The 21,128-nt window shown below is 37.0% G+C and overlaps 1 protein-coding gene across 1 annotated transcript in view; it reads right to left on the reverse strand.

The window, feature by feature from the left end:
* Positions 1 to 5,945: 5,945 nt before the first annotated feature.
* Positions 5,946 to 21,128, reverse strand: part of LOC144451690 (protein Wnt-4-like) — a 40,627-nt gene continuing 25,444 nt past the window's right edge. The window contains exons 4-5 of the mRNA XM_078142591.1: positions 16,190 to 16,464; positions 5,946 to 6,449 (exon numbers count right to left, since the gene is read on the reverse strand). Of these exons, the coding sequence (XP_077998717.1) occupies positions 5,982 to 6,449; positions 16,190 to 16,464 (743 nt within the window). The 3' untranslated portion in view covers positions 5,946 to 5,981. The remainder of the gene's footprint in view (positions 6,450 to 16,189; positions 16,465 to 21,128) is intronic.

A 21,128-nucleotide genomic window follows, 5' to 3' on the forward strand; every position in this document is an offset into this window, starting at 1 on the left:
TAAGTAAGTGAGTGAGTGAGTGAGTGAGTGAGTGAGTGAGTGAGTGAGTGAGTGAGTGAGTGAGTGAGTGAGTGAGTGAGTGAGTGAGTGAGTGAGTGAGTGAGTGAGTGAGTGAGTGAGTGAGTGAGTGAGTGAGTAAGTGAGCGAGCCAGACAGCCAGGGAGCGAGAGAATGAGTCAATGGTTAGGTGAGTTTGCATAACATAGACATTTCAGCTATGGAAGTGGAGTTTTCTTCTTCGGAAAAGTCGTTCTTGTGGGAGAAAAAGATCATTTCGTTTTATGATAATCATTTAATACATGGGGAGTACGTATAAATGTCATCTTGGTTAGCAATACTAATTTATAGTCACCAAACGTGACCTGTTCAATAAATGGTGACATAAAACAATAACTGCGATGACAAATTGTAATCGGAATCAACTTCAATGAATTCAGAATACCAAAATGTTTTCTTTGTAATGATTATTCAGAAAGAAAGAAAGAAAGAGAGAGAGTGAGAGAGAGAGAGAGGTAGAGAGAGAGAGTCGAGAGGGGGGGGAGAAAGAAAGAAAGAAAGAGAGAGAGAGGGGGAGGGAGAGAGAGAGAGAGAGAGAGAGAGAGAGAGAGGAGGGAGGGAGGGAGGGAGAGAGAGAGAGAGAGAGAGAGAGAGAGAGAGAGAGAGAGAGAGAGAGAGAGAGAGAGAGAGAGAGAGAGAGAGAGAGAGAGAGAGAGAGAGAGAGAGAGAGAGAGAGAGAGAGAGAGAGAGAGAGAGAGAGAGAGAGAGAGCGGCATAAGACACATAGAATCTATAGAAGAAGAAACATTTTATTTGGACAATAAGATGTTTTTATTGCTGTTGATTTTCGAATTTCAATCGTTTCATCTCATAATTGTTGATACCTAACAGAGTATGAGCAACAGACATGAGACAAGTTTTGAATTGTTGCGTGGTGTCCTTGACTACAATGGTACGGCATTTCTACCATCAAATCTCATGTAATTTATCAGATTGAAAGAGCACATCTTTGACATATTAGTGGACGGTAAAATAGACTAATGAATCTACAGTTACAGGTTATAATGTTTTACGATGTCCACATAATGCTACCAATAGATTCGGCTTGTCTAGTAAGACAGATCAAATCGTAGAACGTCGGCGCATCAAAGCCGTACCGGGTAGACCATTCCAACTCACACATTATCTGTTGGTTACGCTGTCGTTCATCGTAAGTTCTATCTAAGTACCCGAGTTTGATATCTTGATTCCCATATTTAACGCCATATCAAATGTAGAATTGTGTCTTTGGTTTCATATACTACCAATACAAACATTAACAGGGGAGAATTATATATAGTATATAAGGCGGTCATTTTTATTGCGCTCTATTGAGAACTGAGTTAAGAGTACAAATTTCATTTATTTTGGTGTTGAAGGAATGTGTCCGATCAGGTTTTATGTCAAAATTAATTGCTCCTTTCATGGATTTAAACGTGTTTTCTTAACTTTTACGCGGTCGTTTGACGACGAGCAAACGCTCAAAACAGATGTCTGGCCGTGAAATATAAAGCAAGGCAAGACTCGGGCCAATGTTTTATGTACATAGCGAAACATCGAACTACAAGTACATATTATATACTATTATACGTATGTCTACTATGCTGTAGACTTACTAGCATTTTTTGGGACCTCAAAATGAATGACCGAAATTTTCTGTTACTATTGTTTTTAAATATCACAGCAACTTCTTTTAAATTAAAAGGTCTCTCAATTATAACTTTTTCCATCTGTCTGTCTGTATTTCTGTCTGTCTGTCTGTCTGTCTGTCTGTCTGTCTGTCTGTCTGTCTGTCTGTCTGTCTGTCTGTCTGCCTGTCTCTCTGTCTGTCTCTCTGTCTGTCTCTCTGTCTGTCTGTCTCTCTGTGTGTCTCTGTCTCTCTATGTCCGTCTGTCTGTCTGTCTGTCTGACTGTCTGTCGATCTCTGTCTCTCTCTGTCTCTCTCTCTCTTTCTCTCTCTGTCTCTCTCTCTCTCTATCTCTCCCTCTCTCTCTCTCTCTCTCTCTCTCTCTCTCTCTCTCTCTCTCTCTCTCTCTCTCTCTCTCTCTCTCTCTCTCTCTCTCTCTCTCTCTCCTCTCTGCCCATAGTGCCCATCTTCCTCGTTTGATACTTTCCTAGAATTTATCTTTTACTTGAGTTTACAGATATTATTGATCCATGCTAGAAAAAACATACCTCGCCGTTTTGGATTAGTCATTGTTTACTAGTTTCTTTCTTTGTACTTTCGAAAAACCAAATCATTTTTAGCAAAAGAAACGACGGCAACATTTTGCAAGGCCTAAATTGAAGACCCGGTTGTTGAATTCCAATACACTACTGTAAGGGACATGAGGAGAATTCAGTTTTCACTTCAACAAAAGCTGTTTACTCCTCCAAAATGTGTTGTTGTCCAAAACAATTTCAATAACATAACACCTGTAACAACAAATTAGAATAACAAATTCTCCACAACGACTGAACGACTATATAACGTCTACACTTTATCAAGTAGAATAGAATGGTATCAATTACGTCAACTGTTCTCTGGTTTCGAATTTATTGTCGTAAAACCCGAACCTTGCGGCAACAGTGCCATTTATCGTCGTAAAACCCCATGACCCCTTTGCGGCAATAGTACTAATTCTGCTAGAGTTGAAATACTACTACATATAAAGTTATATCATAAAAGTGAGTGGTACTTCCATGGTTATATCTTAATGCGAGTTTCGACTTAAGTCATTTACTTGGACGGTTAGATATCCATCAGCGTGTGTGAAATACTACGAGTACCTTTGAACAGCAAAATTACGCCTGAAAACGTATAACGCCAGCTTGTACGCTTTTAAAACTTACAAACGTAATGAAACAAACAGCAAACAAACAAACATACCATGAACTTGAAAGGGGAACACTACTGAAGGAAATAAAGGTATATTCATAAACTTTGGGTTCTGGAAAGTCATTACATGATTTCACATCACGTTATCATCACGTGAGTGCCAATGATTAAATGTTTGATTCAAAAAGCTATGAAGATAACTCATATTTGGCTCTTTGACATTGAAGAAGACTTTAAAGGTCAAAGGTCGGATTCTTAAAAGCAAGTCCATATATGGATGTAAGCTCTTGAATGGGGCACTGTGTATTATACCTCCAAAGTTATGATGCATATTGTGAAATTTGACAACAAATATGGCCGTCATTCAGTTATATTTGATTGGGTCATACAACAAAGTGACAGGCATATGTCTCACATAGTATGTTACCTTTACGCCAAGTTTGGTTGAAATCAATTGGTGCATTCCAGAGCTATGAGGGTGAACCCAAGCATGCACGCACGTACGTACGCACACAATCACTCATGGAAGGACAGACCCCAAAGTATAAGTCCTCAACGGGCACCGACTAAATAATCATGAATATGCACTGTGCATCTAACAAATATTCATGTATGCGAAGACCCATGTGAGCCAACAGTGCACCACTGAAAGAACAATACAGGTGATAGGAGATTCAATTTGGTGTTCCATGGCAATCAAGCAAAATTTTATGTGATGTGAAATCATGAAATGACTCTCCGGACCCCAAAGTTTATGAAAATACCTTTATTTCCTGGGGCTGTTTCCCTTTAAGAATAAAAAACTCAGACTCATTCAAGCACGTGTCTTCAATTCAAAGAAATATATATTTTCTTACATGGTAAACATATAAGCATTGGTAAACAGTTACAAAATAAACATGAGAAATAAGGATAATATATCCATTCTGCTCAAATACCAATAGAATTAGAATCATACTAAAACAAATATTAACTTACTCAGTGTCATAAATACATCATTTTCCGTAAGAACCTCTCTTAAAATGAATATTTTCCGTGGTTTTCTTGCAGATTCATCTATCAATTTAGTAAATACGTACATATCCCAGAATTCATCATCGCCTATTTACGATCAACAAATTTCCCGCCAATTTTCAAAGTCCTAATTCTTCATTAGAAGATTTGTAAAAGTGGTCATTTTGTAGACAATGACGCATAGCCATAGTATACAAAATGTATTTAATTTATGCAAAAGCGAATAGCTATCAAGGACGATAGTGTTGATTGCTTAATAAACGAGCAATTTCAGCCTTGGAATTAATAATTTTCAAAAGACACAGACAATGACAAAATTACCACGTACGCATTATAAATTAGAAAATAACATCAACAAAAAACACTGGGGATACATATACTTCCGGTGAGGTTTTTCTCTTCATAAAATTTCGGTGCGAATAAATAATAAAAGTGTAAGTGCTCCTTCAAAGTATAGTGGACTAATTTACTTCCTCCTCAAGTTCAAATGTAGATGTACACAGACGCAATACCAAAAACTTGGTATAAAGTTAACGCCCAGTATAATTATTTCTCTAAAAAATTCTATATCTGGTACAATTATATACAAAACTGACACGCATTAAATTGAGCCTTGTCGTCCAATATTGGCAACGTTGCTAACAATTTCCACTCTGATATTTAATATTCATCTCAAAATGCTTCATTTTGAGTTCATTATCAGGTTTATTTTGGATTATAAATATCAACAATCCTGTGTGGTGAATTAACGGTGAGTTATCATGTATGTATTAATCTATAAGGTAGAAGGCGCCTCGGAGACCAATTTCACTGAAAACTACAGTTCTAAAAATCTCTCCAAACTTTGCAATATGAAAGCTTGTTCCTGGTCGTTTTGAAATAATAAAATAAACTTGGGGTTTCATCATCTCGTTTTCAAGGAAATCGGCAATATTTTAGTTTTCCAATAGAGTTTACACAGTATTCGGCGGCCATATTGGATTCTACGGCCATATTGGATTCTAAAATGGCAGAATTTTGATATCATTTTGACCTCCATTTAAAAAGTGTGTATACCTCGTTTTTTCCTTGATTTGAACTGAGTTTTGTTACTTTTTTTGAAATAACAGCAAAATCTAAACAGTTTATTTCCGAGGCATATACTTTAAGATGTATGGAAATCACATTTGTGATTGAATCGGAAATGACGTATTGTTCTCTTAAGATGTGATCATTCTAGTGACGTCACTGTAGACCTGAAGCCACGGTTATCAATACCGAGCTGACGTCTTTCACGATATCAATGTAACAAGCTATTTCAATATTTACAGCACAAACGGGTCTGCTTTAGCGTTTCATTCATGGCACATGACATTTTTTACACAACTTCAAATGCAAAATAAACAATTAGAGAGATGACCTGCACAACTGGGATGCAGAAGCTGACCAGTAATCAGGTTGAATATCAGAAGGAAAGTAAATAATTGCAGTTATGAAAATTAATAATTTCAGCAGAAGGCTATTTCTACTGCACTGTAAAAGAATAGCAATTCTTACCACTTTCCAGTGTGATTAGGTAAAGGCTAATGTTGTGTGTATGATGGCTCTGTTATTGTTAGTCTAGAGCTGTGTCTATCCTTATGTAAAATAAAAATCTAGTGTCATGAAGGAAACGCCAAAGCAACCCCGTCTAGGCTGTACATCATAAACTCTTTCGTACTTGTAATTTGAATAATATGACTTCCGATCATTTGTTTGTAGTCCTTATCAGATTGATTTGTTTAATATTCTGCCAATCAGAGTAGCTTTGACAAAGAATGAAGTCTGTTGTTAGGGGCAACGTGGTATTACGAATAAGATACACTTGTACATGTTTTCCCGACGACTCAAACAGTATCAATACCAAATAAATAATAGGAAATATTCAGAATTCGACAACCCTTCAACCGACACCAACATCGTATTTTGTAACAACCTTCTTCGCCATCGTTCGTTCCGTGCTGGGAGGCTACCCTCATAAATAACAAAGCGTCTCTTTGAAGAAGGATTCAAAGCCATGGAAAAATTCAACACTACCTTGGCAAGCCAATGATAATTCGTGGTTGATGTAAGAATGTATTATTTTTAAGATTGTTTATTTACATGTATGGACGTCCACTGTTCTTTTGCACCTTTTACACTTCACATAGCAACACCAATGGAATTTACAACTGCACCGTTCAACAATATCCACTGTCTTAGTAACATATCCTCGTGTACAGCACATCAGATCGCAGCCATCAAGAGCCTTCGAAGTCTTGTTACACTCCCTTCCTATTGTTCCAAGTGAACCTGATTTAACGTCTAAATTACAGAAATCGGGTGATTCGTCCAGATATACAAGATCAGCTTCAGTATGAGGTTTAAACTGGGAATTCACTGGACGAAGTTGACGACGTGAACCCACCGTGCGTTCCTCAACCTCAGTGGCACCGTCAAACTTCTCTTTCAGTTTTTCACCTATTTCCCGAAAAGTGGGCATGGCTCGCCAACATGTTTTCATTTCACATGATCCGGACACACCGTGGCATTTACACTCTATCTTCATGTTGTCATCTATGGTCTGTAAAAGAAAGTCAAAAATGAGAATCAAAATATAATCATTGTATGTATGTATGTATGTATGTATGTATGTATGTATGTATGTATGTATGTATGTATGTATGTATGTATGTATGTATGTATGTATGTATGTATGTATGTATGTATGTATGTATGTATGTATGTATGTATGTATGTATGTATGTATGTATGTATGTATGTATGTATGTATGTATGTATGTGTGTGTGTGTGTGTGTGTGTGTGTATGTATGTATGTATGTATGTATGTATGTGTGTGTGTGTGTATGTGTGTGTGTGTGTGTGTGTGTGTATGTATGTATGTATATATGTACGTACGTACACGTACGTACCGGTGGGTGGGCGGGTTGGTATGTGTCTGTATGTCTGTCTTCTGTCTGTCTGCCTGTCTGTCTGTCTGTCTGTCTGTCTGAAATTCTGCGATACATGTTATGTGTGAGTGAGTGAGTGAGTGAGTGAGTAAGAAGACCACGCTTGAAGACGCCCCCTTCCCCATTTCAACGTGCCAGTAACCCTTTCCTTTTTCCTTGCTATAAATTAAATCACCTGCCGACTAACGCAACACTCGCTGTAATCATAGTTATTCATGCTATGTGTATTACCTGTTTCGCTGACTTATTTTTAGCGTACGTTTTCTTTACTTTTTTGTAATTCAGTGTTGAGGTATTGGATTGACCTTTGACCCTGTCACTGCAGCTGACAGATGTAAATTGATGGCTACTTTTGTCAGTGGATCAATTCTACCATAAAGCCCCTCTGTTTGTGCTCCAACTAGCGTAAAATTTCTCCTGCCTACGTTTATGGTACGGTTGTCTGCACATTGATCTGCCGTGACTTCCTTCACACACACATGCATCATACAGCTTTTCTAAGCGCCTCCAGATATACAACAAAAGGTCAGAATGTACCCAAATAGAGGTGTTTATCCCGAAGGCATTTCTACCAGCACCATCAGAAGTATCCACTGCCCGAAACCTTCATCGTACCCAGCCTTCTTTAGAGGAAGGCAATCGAAGGACTTTAATCTAGACACAGACTGTGAAACGACATATGGCTATATCACTGTCGACAAAGTACTATTATTGTTTTGCTGGACATGATCCGTCTTTCGTTCGGAGAATGTCATCATTTTTGGGAAAACAGTACGAATAAAAAGTTTCATCTTGCTGGCACTTAGAAACTCTGTTTGAATGATCCTTAATAATCAAGATCAACCTATCCATTCAAGCAAAAACTGAAGTTTTCGTCCACACCCGTGAACCTGTTCAAGAGTCTGATGTTCTGGTTTGACTCATCACTGGAATCACATGACAAAAGAATGGAATCCCATATGCGTGAAAGTTGAAAACGACCCCCTGATCTCAACAGCCTCAGGTATACAACAAAAGGTCGCAAAACACCCAAATAGTGGCGTTTAATTAAACCTTTTCACTAAGAGGGTACATTTCCGATTCAATTCCTCGATTTTCCACGATATCTAAGACTTGACTAATCCAGGCAGTACCCTCAGACCACCAACGGGGTTTGGTCGTCTGCGTCAAAACTCAGACCTAAATGTAGATATTTTCTTCATACAACCACCAAGCCTTTCGCTGCCACCCCCCCCCCCCTTCACACGCACAGTCATGTGAACTTTCACACACTAAAATAACATTGTCGACATATCAACACAGCTAAACGTTTCTTAATATTGTTTGTGTTCTCGTCTGAATTCTGACCCATGGTGGGGATTCGTCATATGTATTGTATACTTTTGTATAGTTTTAATATTGCAGATTTATAGTAATTTTTTAACTCTTGTGTTGGCAATGTCCCTCACCTTCTCTGTCTCACTCTGTCTGTCCTTGTCTCCCTTTGTCATTGTCACTCTCTCTCTGTCTCCTGCTGTCTCTCTATGCTTATCTGTCTGTCTGTCTGTCTGTCTGTCTGTCTGTCTGTCTGTCTGTCTGTCTGTCTGTCTGTCTGTCTGTCTGTCTGTCTGTCGCTCTCTCTGCCTCTGTCTGTCTGTCTCTGTCTGTCTGTCTGTCTCTGTCTGTCTGTCTGTCTGTCTGTCTGTCTGTCTGTCTGTCTGTCTGCCTGGCTGGCTCTCTCTCTCTCTCTCTCTCTCTCTCTCTCTCTCTCTCTCTCTCTCTCTCTCTCTCTCTCTCTCTCTCTCTCTCTCTCTCTCTCTCTCTCTCTCTCTCTCTCTCTCCCCTTCACATTAATTTACCTTAATACCTTACAGTATGCAGTGGAATCTAAACCCTCCCCAAAAAAATAAACGAACAAACAAACTGTTAAACCTCATGCCACGTTGAGTGTGAAAACTACTACACACTCGATTCTTTTATTAACTCATTTTTTTATATTTTTTCAATGCTTTCAATTGTTAGCAGTTACTAAATCTACATAAATTCATTGCACAATATTCTGGGAGCTACCATGCTTACTTCCTGTCACTTAGACACAGGCCACCTACGTGTGGAGAAAACATCGATGAGTTGCATTATTTAGCTTCATAGTACAAGAAGAGGAAAAACTGTTTCACCCAACTGAAACAACTAATAGTATAAAAAGTATCAACTCTTGAGGTGATGCAAGCTGAGTTTATACTTTTTTTACTCAATGAAAATACTTGCATAAAACCTCGATAAAACTATAATTCTAGTATATAATGTAAATGATGGCACAGGCATCTATGTTAGTACAATAGGGAACTTACAATCCAGACTGAGCATGCTCAGATGCAAAGGACTATGGGATTATCTGTGGTTGTCATAATACGTAATCTGGAGCTACTGATAAAATAACCCCCCCTCCCCACAATGGTCAGAGTAATATGGCCGCTAATCGGCCATATTTGATTTACTCGCAAAAAGAAGAGGTTTGGTTGAAATTGGGTGGTGCATGACAGAGATATAAGGATGAACGCACGCGCACACACACACACACACACACACACACACACACACACACATACATACACACACACACACACACACACAGACGGATAGACGGAACCCAATGTATAAGCCTAAAGGTACAACTTAAAAGTATTTTAGTGAACAAGTGTATTTCTTTACCAAAATTTTATTGAAGTATTTATACATTTATACATGTATTTATACATTTTATTGAAGATCGCTTGTCTTCTAGTAAGCGTTACAGTAGTTTTAGTTTATGTCCATCTCGAGATCGTCTACAGTTAACTTTCTATGGTAGTAGCTATATCGTTTAATATACGGATTAAGCTTGTCTATAGTTAACTTTCCATGGTAGTAGATATATCGTTTAATACACGGATTAAGCTTGTCTATAGTTAACTTTCCATGGTAGTAGATATATCGTTTAATATACGGATTAAGCTTGTCTATAGTTAACTTTCCATGGTAGTAGATATATCGTTTAATATACGGATTAAGCTTGTCTATAGTTAACTTTCCATGGTAGTAGATATATCGTTTAATATACGGATTAAGCTTGTCTATAGTTAACTTTCCATGGTAGTAGATATATCGTTTAATACACGGATTAAGCTCATCTGACGTGTCATTAGACCAACTGGCTGCGACATACAACTCGGAATACAATGCATCAATACGCTATGTGTCACTCGGTAAACACAAAGACTGCAATACTTTGTCATTTCCTATATTTAAGTAATATGCAAATGTCATTAACTTTCGTGGCTTAGCACACTGACAGTACTATCGACTTTAAGATACAACATTTTTCCTTTAGTTCACGCACATCTTTCAATGATGAATCATTAGCCACAAAAATCAACTACAGCCCTCTTTTCTGTGCTGTGTCAACTCTCAGTTGAGCCACGAACTATTGTAGTCTGTAACTTGTATTCATCACTAGTGTAAGGTTTAGTCAATACAACTGTCTTATACTACATTGCGATTAAGAAAAAACAGTCCAACTAGACAGTTGCTTTCTTTAGCCTCTGACGACCAGCATATATATTGTATAAAATTACCAATACTCGTTGTGAGAACGAAATTCCTTACGAATGAATTAGACAATGAATTAATTCTGGAAACAAAATCGATATTTGAAGGAATAGGGCTATTACAAATAACTTATTGAAAACATGGCCCAACCTGTCGACTTTCTTTGTTTATCACATACCGATAGATTATACGTAATTGAACTTTTTGATCGACAATTTTTCGCCCCATTGCTTGTTCGTCATTCGGCCTTCGATTATAAAACTACTGTGAATTCACAATCGTCCGGGCAGACGCGAAAGTTAGAGGTTTTTGAGGATTAGAAACGATGGGAAAATAGTTTGTGATTGATTTATGTCTCGTAAAATATCTACCGGTGGTTCCTGTCAATCAAAATCACTTCAGTAAAGCCTAGGAATGCCGTATTTGACCTCGTGTGCTTGGTAGAGATTTGATGTTGACAAAGAGTGGCATTCTCCAGGGTGGCAGTAATCTTTGCTTGAATGTAGTTAGTTGGACGAACAATTTGGGGCGCGGGAATATAGTTATTGCCCCAGAGAGGTTAGGGCATAATCACTGTAGCACAGAATTCTGGGTGGTGTAGCTCAGAATTTTCGCTTGTAGTCAGTTGGACGAACAGGCGAGAATAGTTAATTTGCCAAGATACTTTAGGGCCTACATTTTCTATTTCCTGGGTGGCGTAGCACAGAATCTTTGCTTGAATGTGGTCAGTTGGATGGCGGGAACAGTAATTGTCTAGATATATTGGGTCCTAAACTTTTAGTTTTCTTCTCTAAGTAGTAGGGAGCTTGGCTTAAAGTGTTGTCAAGTTAAACGAGCAATTTTAGGGCGCCAAAACAATTATCGGCACTGAGAGGTTATGGCCTCACATCCTTTAATACTGGAGCAGTCTAACTGTCAATCTTTGCCCTCTAGAGTGACAGTGGGACTGATCAAATCGAATGACATTAAAGTGTCACAGTCTGTAACTCAGATATATATATATATATATATATATATATATATATATATATATATATATATATATATATATATATATATATATATATATATATATATATATTTTTTTTTTTTTTTTTTTTTTTTTTTGGGGGGGGAGGGGGGGGGGGCTAACACTATATACAAGGTACAAACCAAACATATAATACATTCTAAACTCCACTTAGTTAAAAAGCAAATTTTGAGTCGATACAGCATGAACGAGGTGATCAAAAACACACAAAGTGGTCTAATTCTTTTCATTTATACTGGAATACCTGCCAGATATACCACTGTTATACCATAAGTTATAGACAGTGTCCCTTTAAAGATACCATGGGGTATCTAAACGCCCTCAAACACATTCGATACCTGTACATGTTTATGAAATGGTAGATCCAGCAACGCAAAAGGGACTGGCTGTTTTGGGTGTAATGAAATATAGCTATCAAAACTGTTCTCATACCAGCAAATAATTTCGGAGATCAAATGAAAATAAAAGTAGAAAGTTAAGAATAGACAACAGGTTTGGATAACTAGAGAAGAGGGGAGTGTAAATTTGGAAGCGAAAAAAAAAACTCGGGTAGCTGACGAACTTTCGGATTTTTTCTTTTCGTATATCATTAAAGTACATTATATCAATATAATATTCATAAACGATATACATAATATTTTACGACAAAATATTCTCGGTGACAATTATTTTTTTGCGTCAAAAAATACAAGTCAGATAATGAATCTCAACAAAAATATGTTTAACTGTTTATTCGACTTCTCAATTGTCATTTTTGGATGTCTTCCAATATAAATAGAACTAAATAACAATATTCGTTTCAGGGAATCAAAAGTGGAAGGAGATTAGACCAATTCTTATGACCTTGTTAATAAATTAAGTCGAACACTGGGGGATTGGGGATAAATAAACCGCAAACATTAACTGTTTTCAAATTGAATAACTTTTAAATGGGCTTTTATATTTATGTATTGTATACTAAGCGTGTGATCACAGGAACTGTCACGCAGTCCTATAGACCTGGCCTAAAACGCGGACAAAAAAGGATTGAAAGACAACAAAGGCAAAATAAATGAAACTGGCACCGACAGGTTGCTTAATGGTCGTCCAATTTCTTGTTACTGGTTCTTGTTTGTTTTTTCTTTTGTTTTCTTTTGTCTAGTAGAAGAGTTCCGATGAATATTAGTGTATAGTTTCAGTTGTGTCGTCTTGAAGCTGTTTTTTCTTAGCTTCGACTTTTCAACAAAAGTCACAGCTATAATAATAGCAAGGTCTGGGAATCAGCTTGGTTGTAAGCTAAACGAAGGAAAATTGTTTTTCTTTGTTCGGACGATTTACCAGAGCTGATTGTTGCACATGTATAGGTAAATGAACAAAAAACATCAAAATAATGTGTGTACAGGTGTCCGACTTAAATTGCGAAACAAGTTTTAATTGTATCGAATCTAAAGTCAACAATTGATATTTCAAACACGTCTTTCTAATTTCACAGGAATGCCAAAAATGTTGGCAAGAAATTCTTCATCCGTCGGATTGATGTGAAATTCTGACGACAGTGTTTTATGAAGGTGGAAGTGACAACACCCCGCAAATCAAATTTCATAATATCAATTAATTCAAATACCAAAGTTATACGTTAAGACTTCTACACCTGAATAATACTTTGCATAACAAAGACAGTAAAACCTTTGTACTCAAAGAAAGACCATTTATTTTCGCGCCAAAAATGTTATCTAAATTTATGTTTTCTGTAACATTTGGGCATAAGTTGGCCTTTGAAATTATAGTCATAGAAATAATACTTATTTGAGAATTGTGTTACTCTCCCGTCAAAATTATTTGACAAAAATTCTTGATTGTCTGTAATTTTTGTAACGTCTAAACTTTCTTTTAGACTGGAATCATAGAAATAATACTTATTTGTGAATTGATGATAAAACTGTGTTACTTTTCTGCAAAATTTCTTGTTTTTCTGTAATTTTTTAACATATCTCAGACTAATTTAAACCTGTAATCATAGTGGTAATAATTTCCAATGAATTTCTGATAGTTTGGAGTGTTGCTCTACCCTCAGAATTATTTGATATGCCACAGATCTAAAATACATACACAGTCTAACGTTTCAAATACATCGTATATGACCGAATAAAAAAATATGCAAATACTCGTTCCAAAAATGTGAACCGTCTCCGGAACCCCCTCCCTATCTACCACATGTAGTCCACATCACCATATGGGGTGACTCAAAACTGACCAGTCATTCAAACTGATAGGTTGAGATTAAAAAACAAAACAATACTAATTTTGTTCAATAGTGTTACACCAGTATTTCCATTGCTTGTTCTATCGCTTTACAAGTTGCTTTATTTGCACTGTTTTGTTAGTTGTGTGATTTCACTATTACATTGTTACATTCCAAAGGAATGCTTATTGAACTCTGACAATGCAATGATCTATAGCAACAATGACGCAATTTGATAATATGGGATTTTGTACCATCTTCAGCAGTTTTCAATCAGTTGATTGTTCACTTCGTAGTACAAAACGGCGACCACGTACCGAATCAAATATCTACGCCCTCCATAAGTATTGACTGTTATGATAAAGATATATGCATATTAATTTATCATTTGCATACATGGTGGTCTTTGCTAACCAGGTTATATCTTAGGAATGCAAGCTTTAAATTTCATGTAACTAGGAAAGACTCCGTTGATAACAAAGCCAGACAAAATTAATACCCATGGCTGGATCATTTTGCTGAGATGGACGGACGGACGAACGGATGCCGCACAGACGTATGGATGTACGAACGCCAGACAGATGTGCGAACGAACGGTGGACAAACAAAAAGACAGACAGACAGACAGACAGACAGACGGACGGACGGAGACAGACAGACAGACAGACGGGCGGATGGAGAGACAGACAGACAGACAGACAGACAGACAGACAGACAGACAGACAGACAGACAGACAGACAGACAGACAGACAGACAGACAGACAGACAGACAGACAGACATTCTTTACCATGTCGACAAGAGTCCTGAGCCTTCAACTAAATACATGTATATACAGCTATTGTGTTTATAGAGCCCTACACAAGCAATGTGATTGAAACCATGTCCTGTTCCAGTGTTTGGAGAAACATAAAGCTATCGCCATATTAGAAATCGAAACTTTAACGTGTCACCAAACGATAATAACCATAATTGTATCGATTCCCTCCTTAATAAACTTCAAATTTACCCAACGTTGAACAAATATTTTCCCATTACACGGCCCTTTCTTCCCATAGAAATAGTTGTCCATGGTTTGCCATGCTTACAGAGTACACAGATTAGGCAATGCTACGACACACGATCACTCTACTATATGGGCTTTGTGTGGCGGTATGTTTTTACTGTGGTCACATCAGATATACTATAGTATAGAGAGTGCTCAACGACCCATTTATAGTGACAATGATTTCAACAGTGGTGCAAACACCGTAGCACACAAACTACAAGTGAAACATTAGTATTGTTCTGCTTTAGCTTTTTTGTGTGTACTGTTTGTTCTGTTGTTAGTTTATGTTGTATGTAGTATATATACGTTAAGTTCACCCGTCTTCAACAAATAAGTGATCATTTAGACTAAATAACTTCTGCTGTGTGTATTCTCGAGTTCTATATACGTTAACGCAGAATACGCCTAGGAGATAACTTATTCTATTACTTTGTTCAAGAAAATACCAATCTATTCTCAGCTAAAATCAATAACAAACAATCTGGGGTCACCGTGTATACACTTTTGAAATAGAAATCAAAATCATATCAAAATCTATAGTCATTTTAGAATCCAACATGGCCGCCGAATACTGTGTTAAGTTTATTGGGAAACAAATGATTGGCGATTTTCTTGAAAAAAAGACGGTAAACCCATAGATTCTTTTATTATTTCAAAAGGACCAGGAACAAGACAAAATTTGGAGGAAGCTTGATTTTCAGGGAAATTTGTTCCGGAGGTGTATTACACCTTAAGTTCAGTCTGTGTGTATTATCAATTTCGTATACCTTTCATTCAACAAATAAGTTTCCAAATTTACCCCCATAACATGTGTACTGATGAGACCATGTCATTCCCAAATATTGTTGATTAATAATATTCAGTAACATCACTGCCCTTCTCCCCTATACTTAACGAAAATGATATTCGTGTGATTTGTTTTGTAATTCAGAGATTTTAAAAGTGTCTCTATTTATATTGATGGAGTTGATTTTAATAAAAAAACAAACTCCAAAATAAATATTGTCCGGATATGTTGTGTCCCTTCATGTAATAAATATTACACCACACCCAAGCCAAGTTGAAGGCACGTGAACCAAAAATTTGGGATTAATATAGTAGTCGTTTGACGTCACTACGTTGTCAGTTTACGTCATTTGTTCTGGGGTACTCTATATATTCGTCATAACGTTCAGAGTCGCCACCATTTCTCCTATTTATTTAGATTAAGCGTCAGCAGATTTAGTTATAATATATTTCTACATTCAGCCCGGAAATCCCTCGTCTTCAACTCGTAGTGACAAGTTCCCCTATGGCACTTATATTTTCCTCCTCTAACCGAAGAAAAATATTGGGGAATACTGTCTCATTACCCTGTGATATTTTACTAATTACTTAGTAAGTCTGTCGGTGTGTAAAACTAAAACTCTAGTCGTGCCTTTGCAATGCACAGCAAAATGGGAAAAGACGTGGGCGGAGGTTGGCAGTATTAAAAGACCGGACTTACCCTTCGCCCAGCTTCGTTGTTATGTAAGTTCATCAGATTCCTGGTTCTTGAGACCCTCCTCGCTCGCCTCTCTCTTGCATCAACAAATTGTTTTGTAAACTGGTTACCATAGTCAACATTGTCTGAGCAACCTGACCATTGGAATCCAGGGTTACTTTTCTTTTCACTCCTGTCACAACCACACACCTGAAGCTCGCCACTACTGCACGCCGTCGTCACCGCGTGGGAGACACCGGCTGAGGATATGGCATGGACAAAAGCAGCTTCTCTAGTACCTGATGATAAAACAAATTACATTAATTCATTTCCCTAAACATTTTTGTTTACAGACAGACAGACAGACAGACAGACAGACAGACAGACAGACAGACAGACAGACAGACAGACAGACAGACAGACTTGGTCTGTGTACAAGGTATATACTAGACACTTGGTCTGTGTGCAAGGTATATACAAGACACTTGGTCTGTGTGCAAGGTATATACAAGACACTTGGTCTGTGTGCAAGGTATACACAAGACACTTGGTCTGTGTGCAAGGTATACACAAGACACTTGGTCTGTGTACAAGGTATACAAGACACTTGGTCTGTGTGCAAGGTATATACAAGACACTTGGTCTGTGTGCAAGGTATATACAAGACACTTGGTCTGTGTGCAAGGTATATACAAGACACTTGGTCTGTGTGCAAGGTATATACAAGACACTTGGTCTGTGTACAAGGTATACACAAGACACTTGGTCTGTGTACAAGGTATATACAAGACACTTGGTCTGTGTACAAGGTATATACAAGACACTTGGTCTGTGTACAAGGTATATACAAGACACTTGGTCTGTGTACAAGGTATATACAAGACACTTGGTCTGTGTACAAGGTGATAAAAGGAAGACTGATGTCATTCAATCTATTCCTGATAGGAAATCGACATGAGCTGTATATTTCTAATACACGTGTACATTTCAGTCAGTCAATCAATCAGTCATGCATATGTCAGTCCTCACCCTCCATCACCCCTTCACCCAAATGTGGGGTGAATCACGGAGTAAATAGCACTATCATATGACCCAAATGCTATTGGTAAAATATGACACTTTCAAGAAACAATATTTGAATGAAAAACTGGCACATGCAGTAGTAAAGTTATACACTTGCCAGTGGATACAGGGGTTAGTATGCTATTTGTAAATATTAATAATAGGTAAACATAAAAAATTGTGTATTGTGTGTGTAAAGCTTTTGAATATGAAAAATAGAAATGTTTTCAAAACTAAATAAACTTTAAACTTTGTAATGAATGAAAATGTTCCAACGCCTGTCTGGCATATCAGCAAATAATTGCATTCCACTGGGAAATGGCAGTGATGCATGTGTTATGGGTGATACATTGAGGGTGTTAGTAAAATGAAAGAGATTATAAGTTATAGAAAACCCCCGTCTTATATGTAACGAGAAGAAAGTAAAACTGTATTTGGTACCTTTAAAGCTGAAAAAGTTCGCAATTTGATGTTATTGTTGTTGTTTACTTTGCTTGTTTATTTTGTACAAATGTGAACGATTACGCGTGACCTAGAGCGATAGACTTCAACGTCTCAAATATAAATATAAACAAAATTTAATCTTTATTTGCCAAAATGCGCTTTAGTGAGAGAGAATATTGGTTACAGAAGTAGATGGTTCGTTGTCGTAAAACTGCCATAAAAGTGAACTTGGTAGAATGGCAGAACTATTAGATGATCTGCGTAACCTTTTTAGTTGACGAACGTGGCAATGGGCACGAGATTTGAACACTGATACCCATTCTCTGGAGGCACACATGAATGAAGTTTGGCATACATTTCCAGGCTCTATTCCTTTCCTTTAGAACACGTAGAATAGATTCATGAAATATTCATGGCCACTTAATCTTGAAGACGAAGCTGTTTTTGTAAGAAAGCGCACACCTATATCGATTTCAACACCGTATTGTAATACTGACATCTACACGACTCAAAGGGGTATACGGCAGCGTGAGAACAATTTCTTAGGTTTCCGGTCATGTCATCGAGAAAGAGAAAGTCTGCAAAGTTAAGTGCACTGGCCGGTAACTTGGAGAGGCGGAAATTGCAGACAGTAATTACATAAAATAAGGAAACTTTGTATCCCCGGACTGCCATTAATTCATTCAAATTGATACAACATCTATTAAAGGAGATCACACGACAAGGATGATACAAGGTGTACAGGAATGGGACCCCCCCCCCCACCCCGGTCTGTGTTCGGTGTGGGGGGCGATATTTTTATGACGGAACGTAAACAGCCCAAGATTTACAACCGGAGAATAAACAAATAAACACAACTAAAAGTAAAAGCAAAAATAGTATCGGTGTGTGATGTTACCTGGGTTAGTAGAGACTGAATAGGGATATTTGAGATTGCATTTGTTTCTTTTCTGTTTATCCGACTCAATCACCTCGTTCAAAGATAGTGTTTTCCTTCGTTAGTACCGATGATTGAAAACTTCACTTGAAATGTGACAGGTGAATTTTTTTAGGAACGAGGTCGTTCCCCAAAAAAGTTAATGTGACGAAATATTGATCCGTACACGTTTGGGTGTCTAATAATACTGACTGTGTATATAAAAGGTTTTTTTTTTATTAACGTTAGTTTGAAGTTCGTCCTAAAACCCCGCTTTAGAGTAAGTGTACCCAATATCTGCCAAAATAATATGTTAAAGTTGCAAAATGGATGAAAACGGATATTTATTTTGGACTTGTAATCAACAAAACATTTTATTTGTGTTTTTCTATATGAAAAACAACATACAACAACAATTACCAAATAGACTAAGTAAGTGTTTGTAACTCAATAAATTGCAAAAAACAACAACACACCTTTAAAATGTGTGAGAAGTTTGTTATTGTATATACATACAGGAAGTCATTTGTAAAGAAACGTGATAAACAAGTCCACACTGCGTCATGTCCAGTCTGCGCATGCATCTGTTGTTTCATATATTCTGAAACATCACAATGCATAAACATTTTGATTACTCGGTTTTACAAATCACTTCCTGAACGTATTATAACAAAACTTCACACATTTGTTTTCAGGGGTTTTTTTGTAATTGAGTTAGTTACACACTCGGACTGGGATTAAAGTGGCCATATGGATGAGAATTTGGTATTTATTTTGGATTTTTATTTGATAAAAGAGCTTCACTGTGTTTTTCTACTTGAAAAAATAATGTGAAATAACATATACCAAGTCCATGTTCACATCTCAATAAACAGCAAAACACTAAACAATGTGTAAAATGTTTGTTATTGTACGTACAATAACAAACTTTTTACACTTTTTGCATCTTTTTGCAATGTATTGAGTTATGAACATGGACTTGGTATATGTTCTTTCGCTTTATTTGTTCAAATAGAAAAACACAGTGAAGCTGTTTTATCAAATAAAAATCCAAAATAAATACCAAATTCTCATCCATATGGCCACTTTAATGCTTAGTTTCTCAAAGTGGTTGAATGTGGATTTCCTAAGTAGTTTCTTTAACGTTCTGATTTATTATAATTATATAGTTTCGGACATCACCTGAAAAGTTTGTTTGTTGTACAAGTTGACATAACTAGATCTTAAACCATAGACCCTACACCACACACTTGGTGTAGGGTCTATGCTTAAACGTGCTTTAAGTTTTATCTCAAATGCTATCTCTCACATAGATATACATATACGATGCAAAATATGATCTAGAGTAACTATTGAAGTACTGTGGGTTATATTTCTTGGTTCATGTAACCATAAACTGTGTATATGTCAACAGAGTAAACGCAACGCTAAGCTTGCTGGCGTTGTATATTTTTTTGACAAATAATACATTGTACATTTCACTAAGTGTCCTTGGTTTCTTTCACATAATGTTATTTACTAGTTTGGATGCCAGCGTGGTGTGGTGTAAATCGTAACGATAATTGTTTATAAAAACGTATTGAGACATCTTTTTATTCCCCCCCCCCTATGGTTTTACAAATAACATAGCCTAAAATCCCTAGTGTGTTTTCCTTCTCCCTACAACTTTACATAACGCATGTATAGCAAGAAATCCATAGCCTGTTTGTAATATGCTGAGACAAGTTTTTTTATTTCTCCCCAATGAATTTACCAAAAAGTACAGTCTTAAATCTATGCCGTCATGTTGTAGAAACGTGACATGTGTTGGATATGGCATACTTTCCAGACACCCAAACGTGTGCCATAAATGTGTCGACAATAAAACGAACGTACTACAAGTCATCACATTGACCTTTAGATAACGTCATCGCGAGTCCAAAAACGTCACAGTGCCAAAGTAGTTTATTGGAACGTTCATTCGAATTATGCCGGCTTTAAAACATTTACAGACATTACGAGGTTCTCACGACTTGAATGATACACCGGCAGGGTATTGCGATGAACCAAAATATTTGCTACTCATGAGAACCCAAAAATATGTTATAACGAATAAAATATTTTCTCTGAGTAGTTATGGACCCATCAAATCATCAACTACACCTCCACATCCACACCCACTCTCAAAAAGTTAAATTGGTTGTATTCATCGTATATAAATTTAACCTATTAAAGGCCTGTGATTTAATCACAGGTTTTGGCATTAGTGTTATCTTATCAGTGGAGTAATGTAGATTACACATGGCCATTCTTTTGTCACAAGTTGTGAACCAACATTTTCCAGACTATTGTTTTTCAAATCTAGATTTTAATCCAAATCAGAAGTGAGATTTTAAACGTTGAGTGGAACAGTGGAATAAGTTAATAATCATTACAGAGTTATTCCGATTTTCTTTGTTAATTCACAGTATATAGTGTCTCTTTTAGTGAAAGGTTTACTCCTAAACACATTCAACTATAACACCTTTCTTAGAATGGTACCAAAACTAATCAGTACAGTTC

This window comes from Glandiceps talaboti, chromosome 21 (genome assembly GCF_964340395.1).
Source record: "Glandiceps talaboti chromosome 21, keGlaTala1.1, whole genome shotgun sequence".
Taxonomy (NCBI): Eukaryota; Metazoa; Hemichordata; class Enteropneusta; family Spengelidae; genus Glandiceps; species Glandiceps talaboti.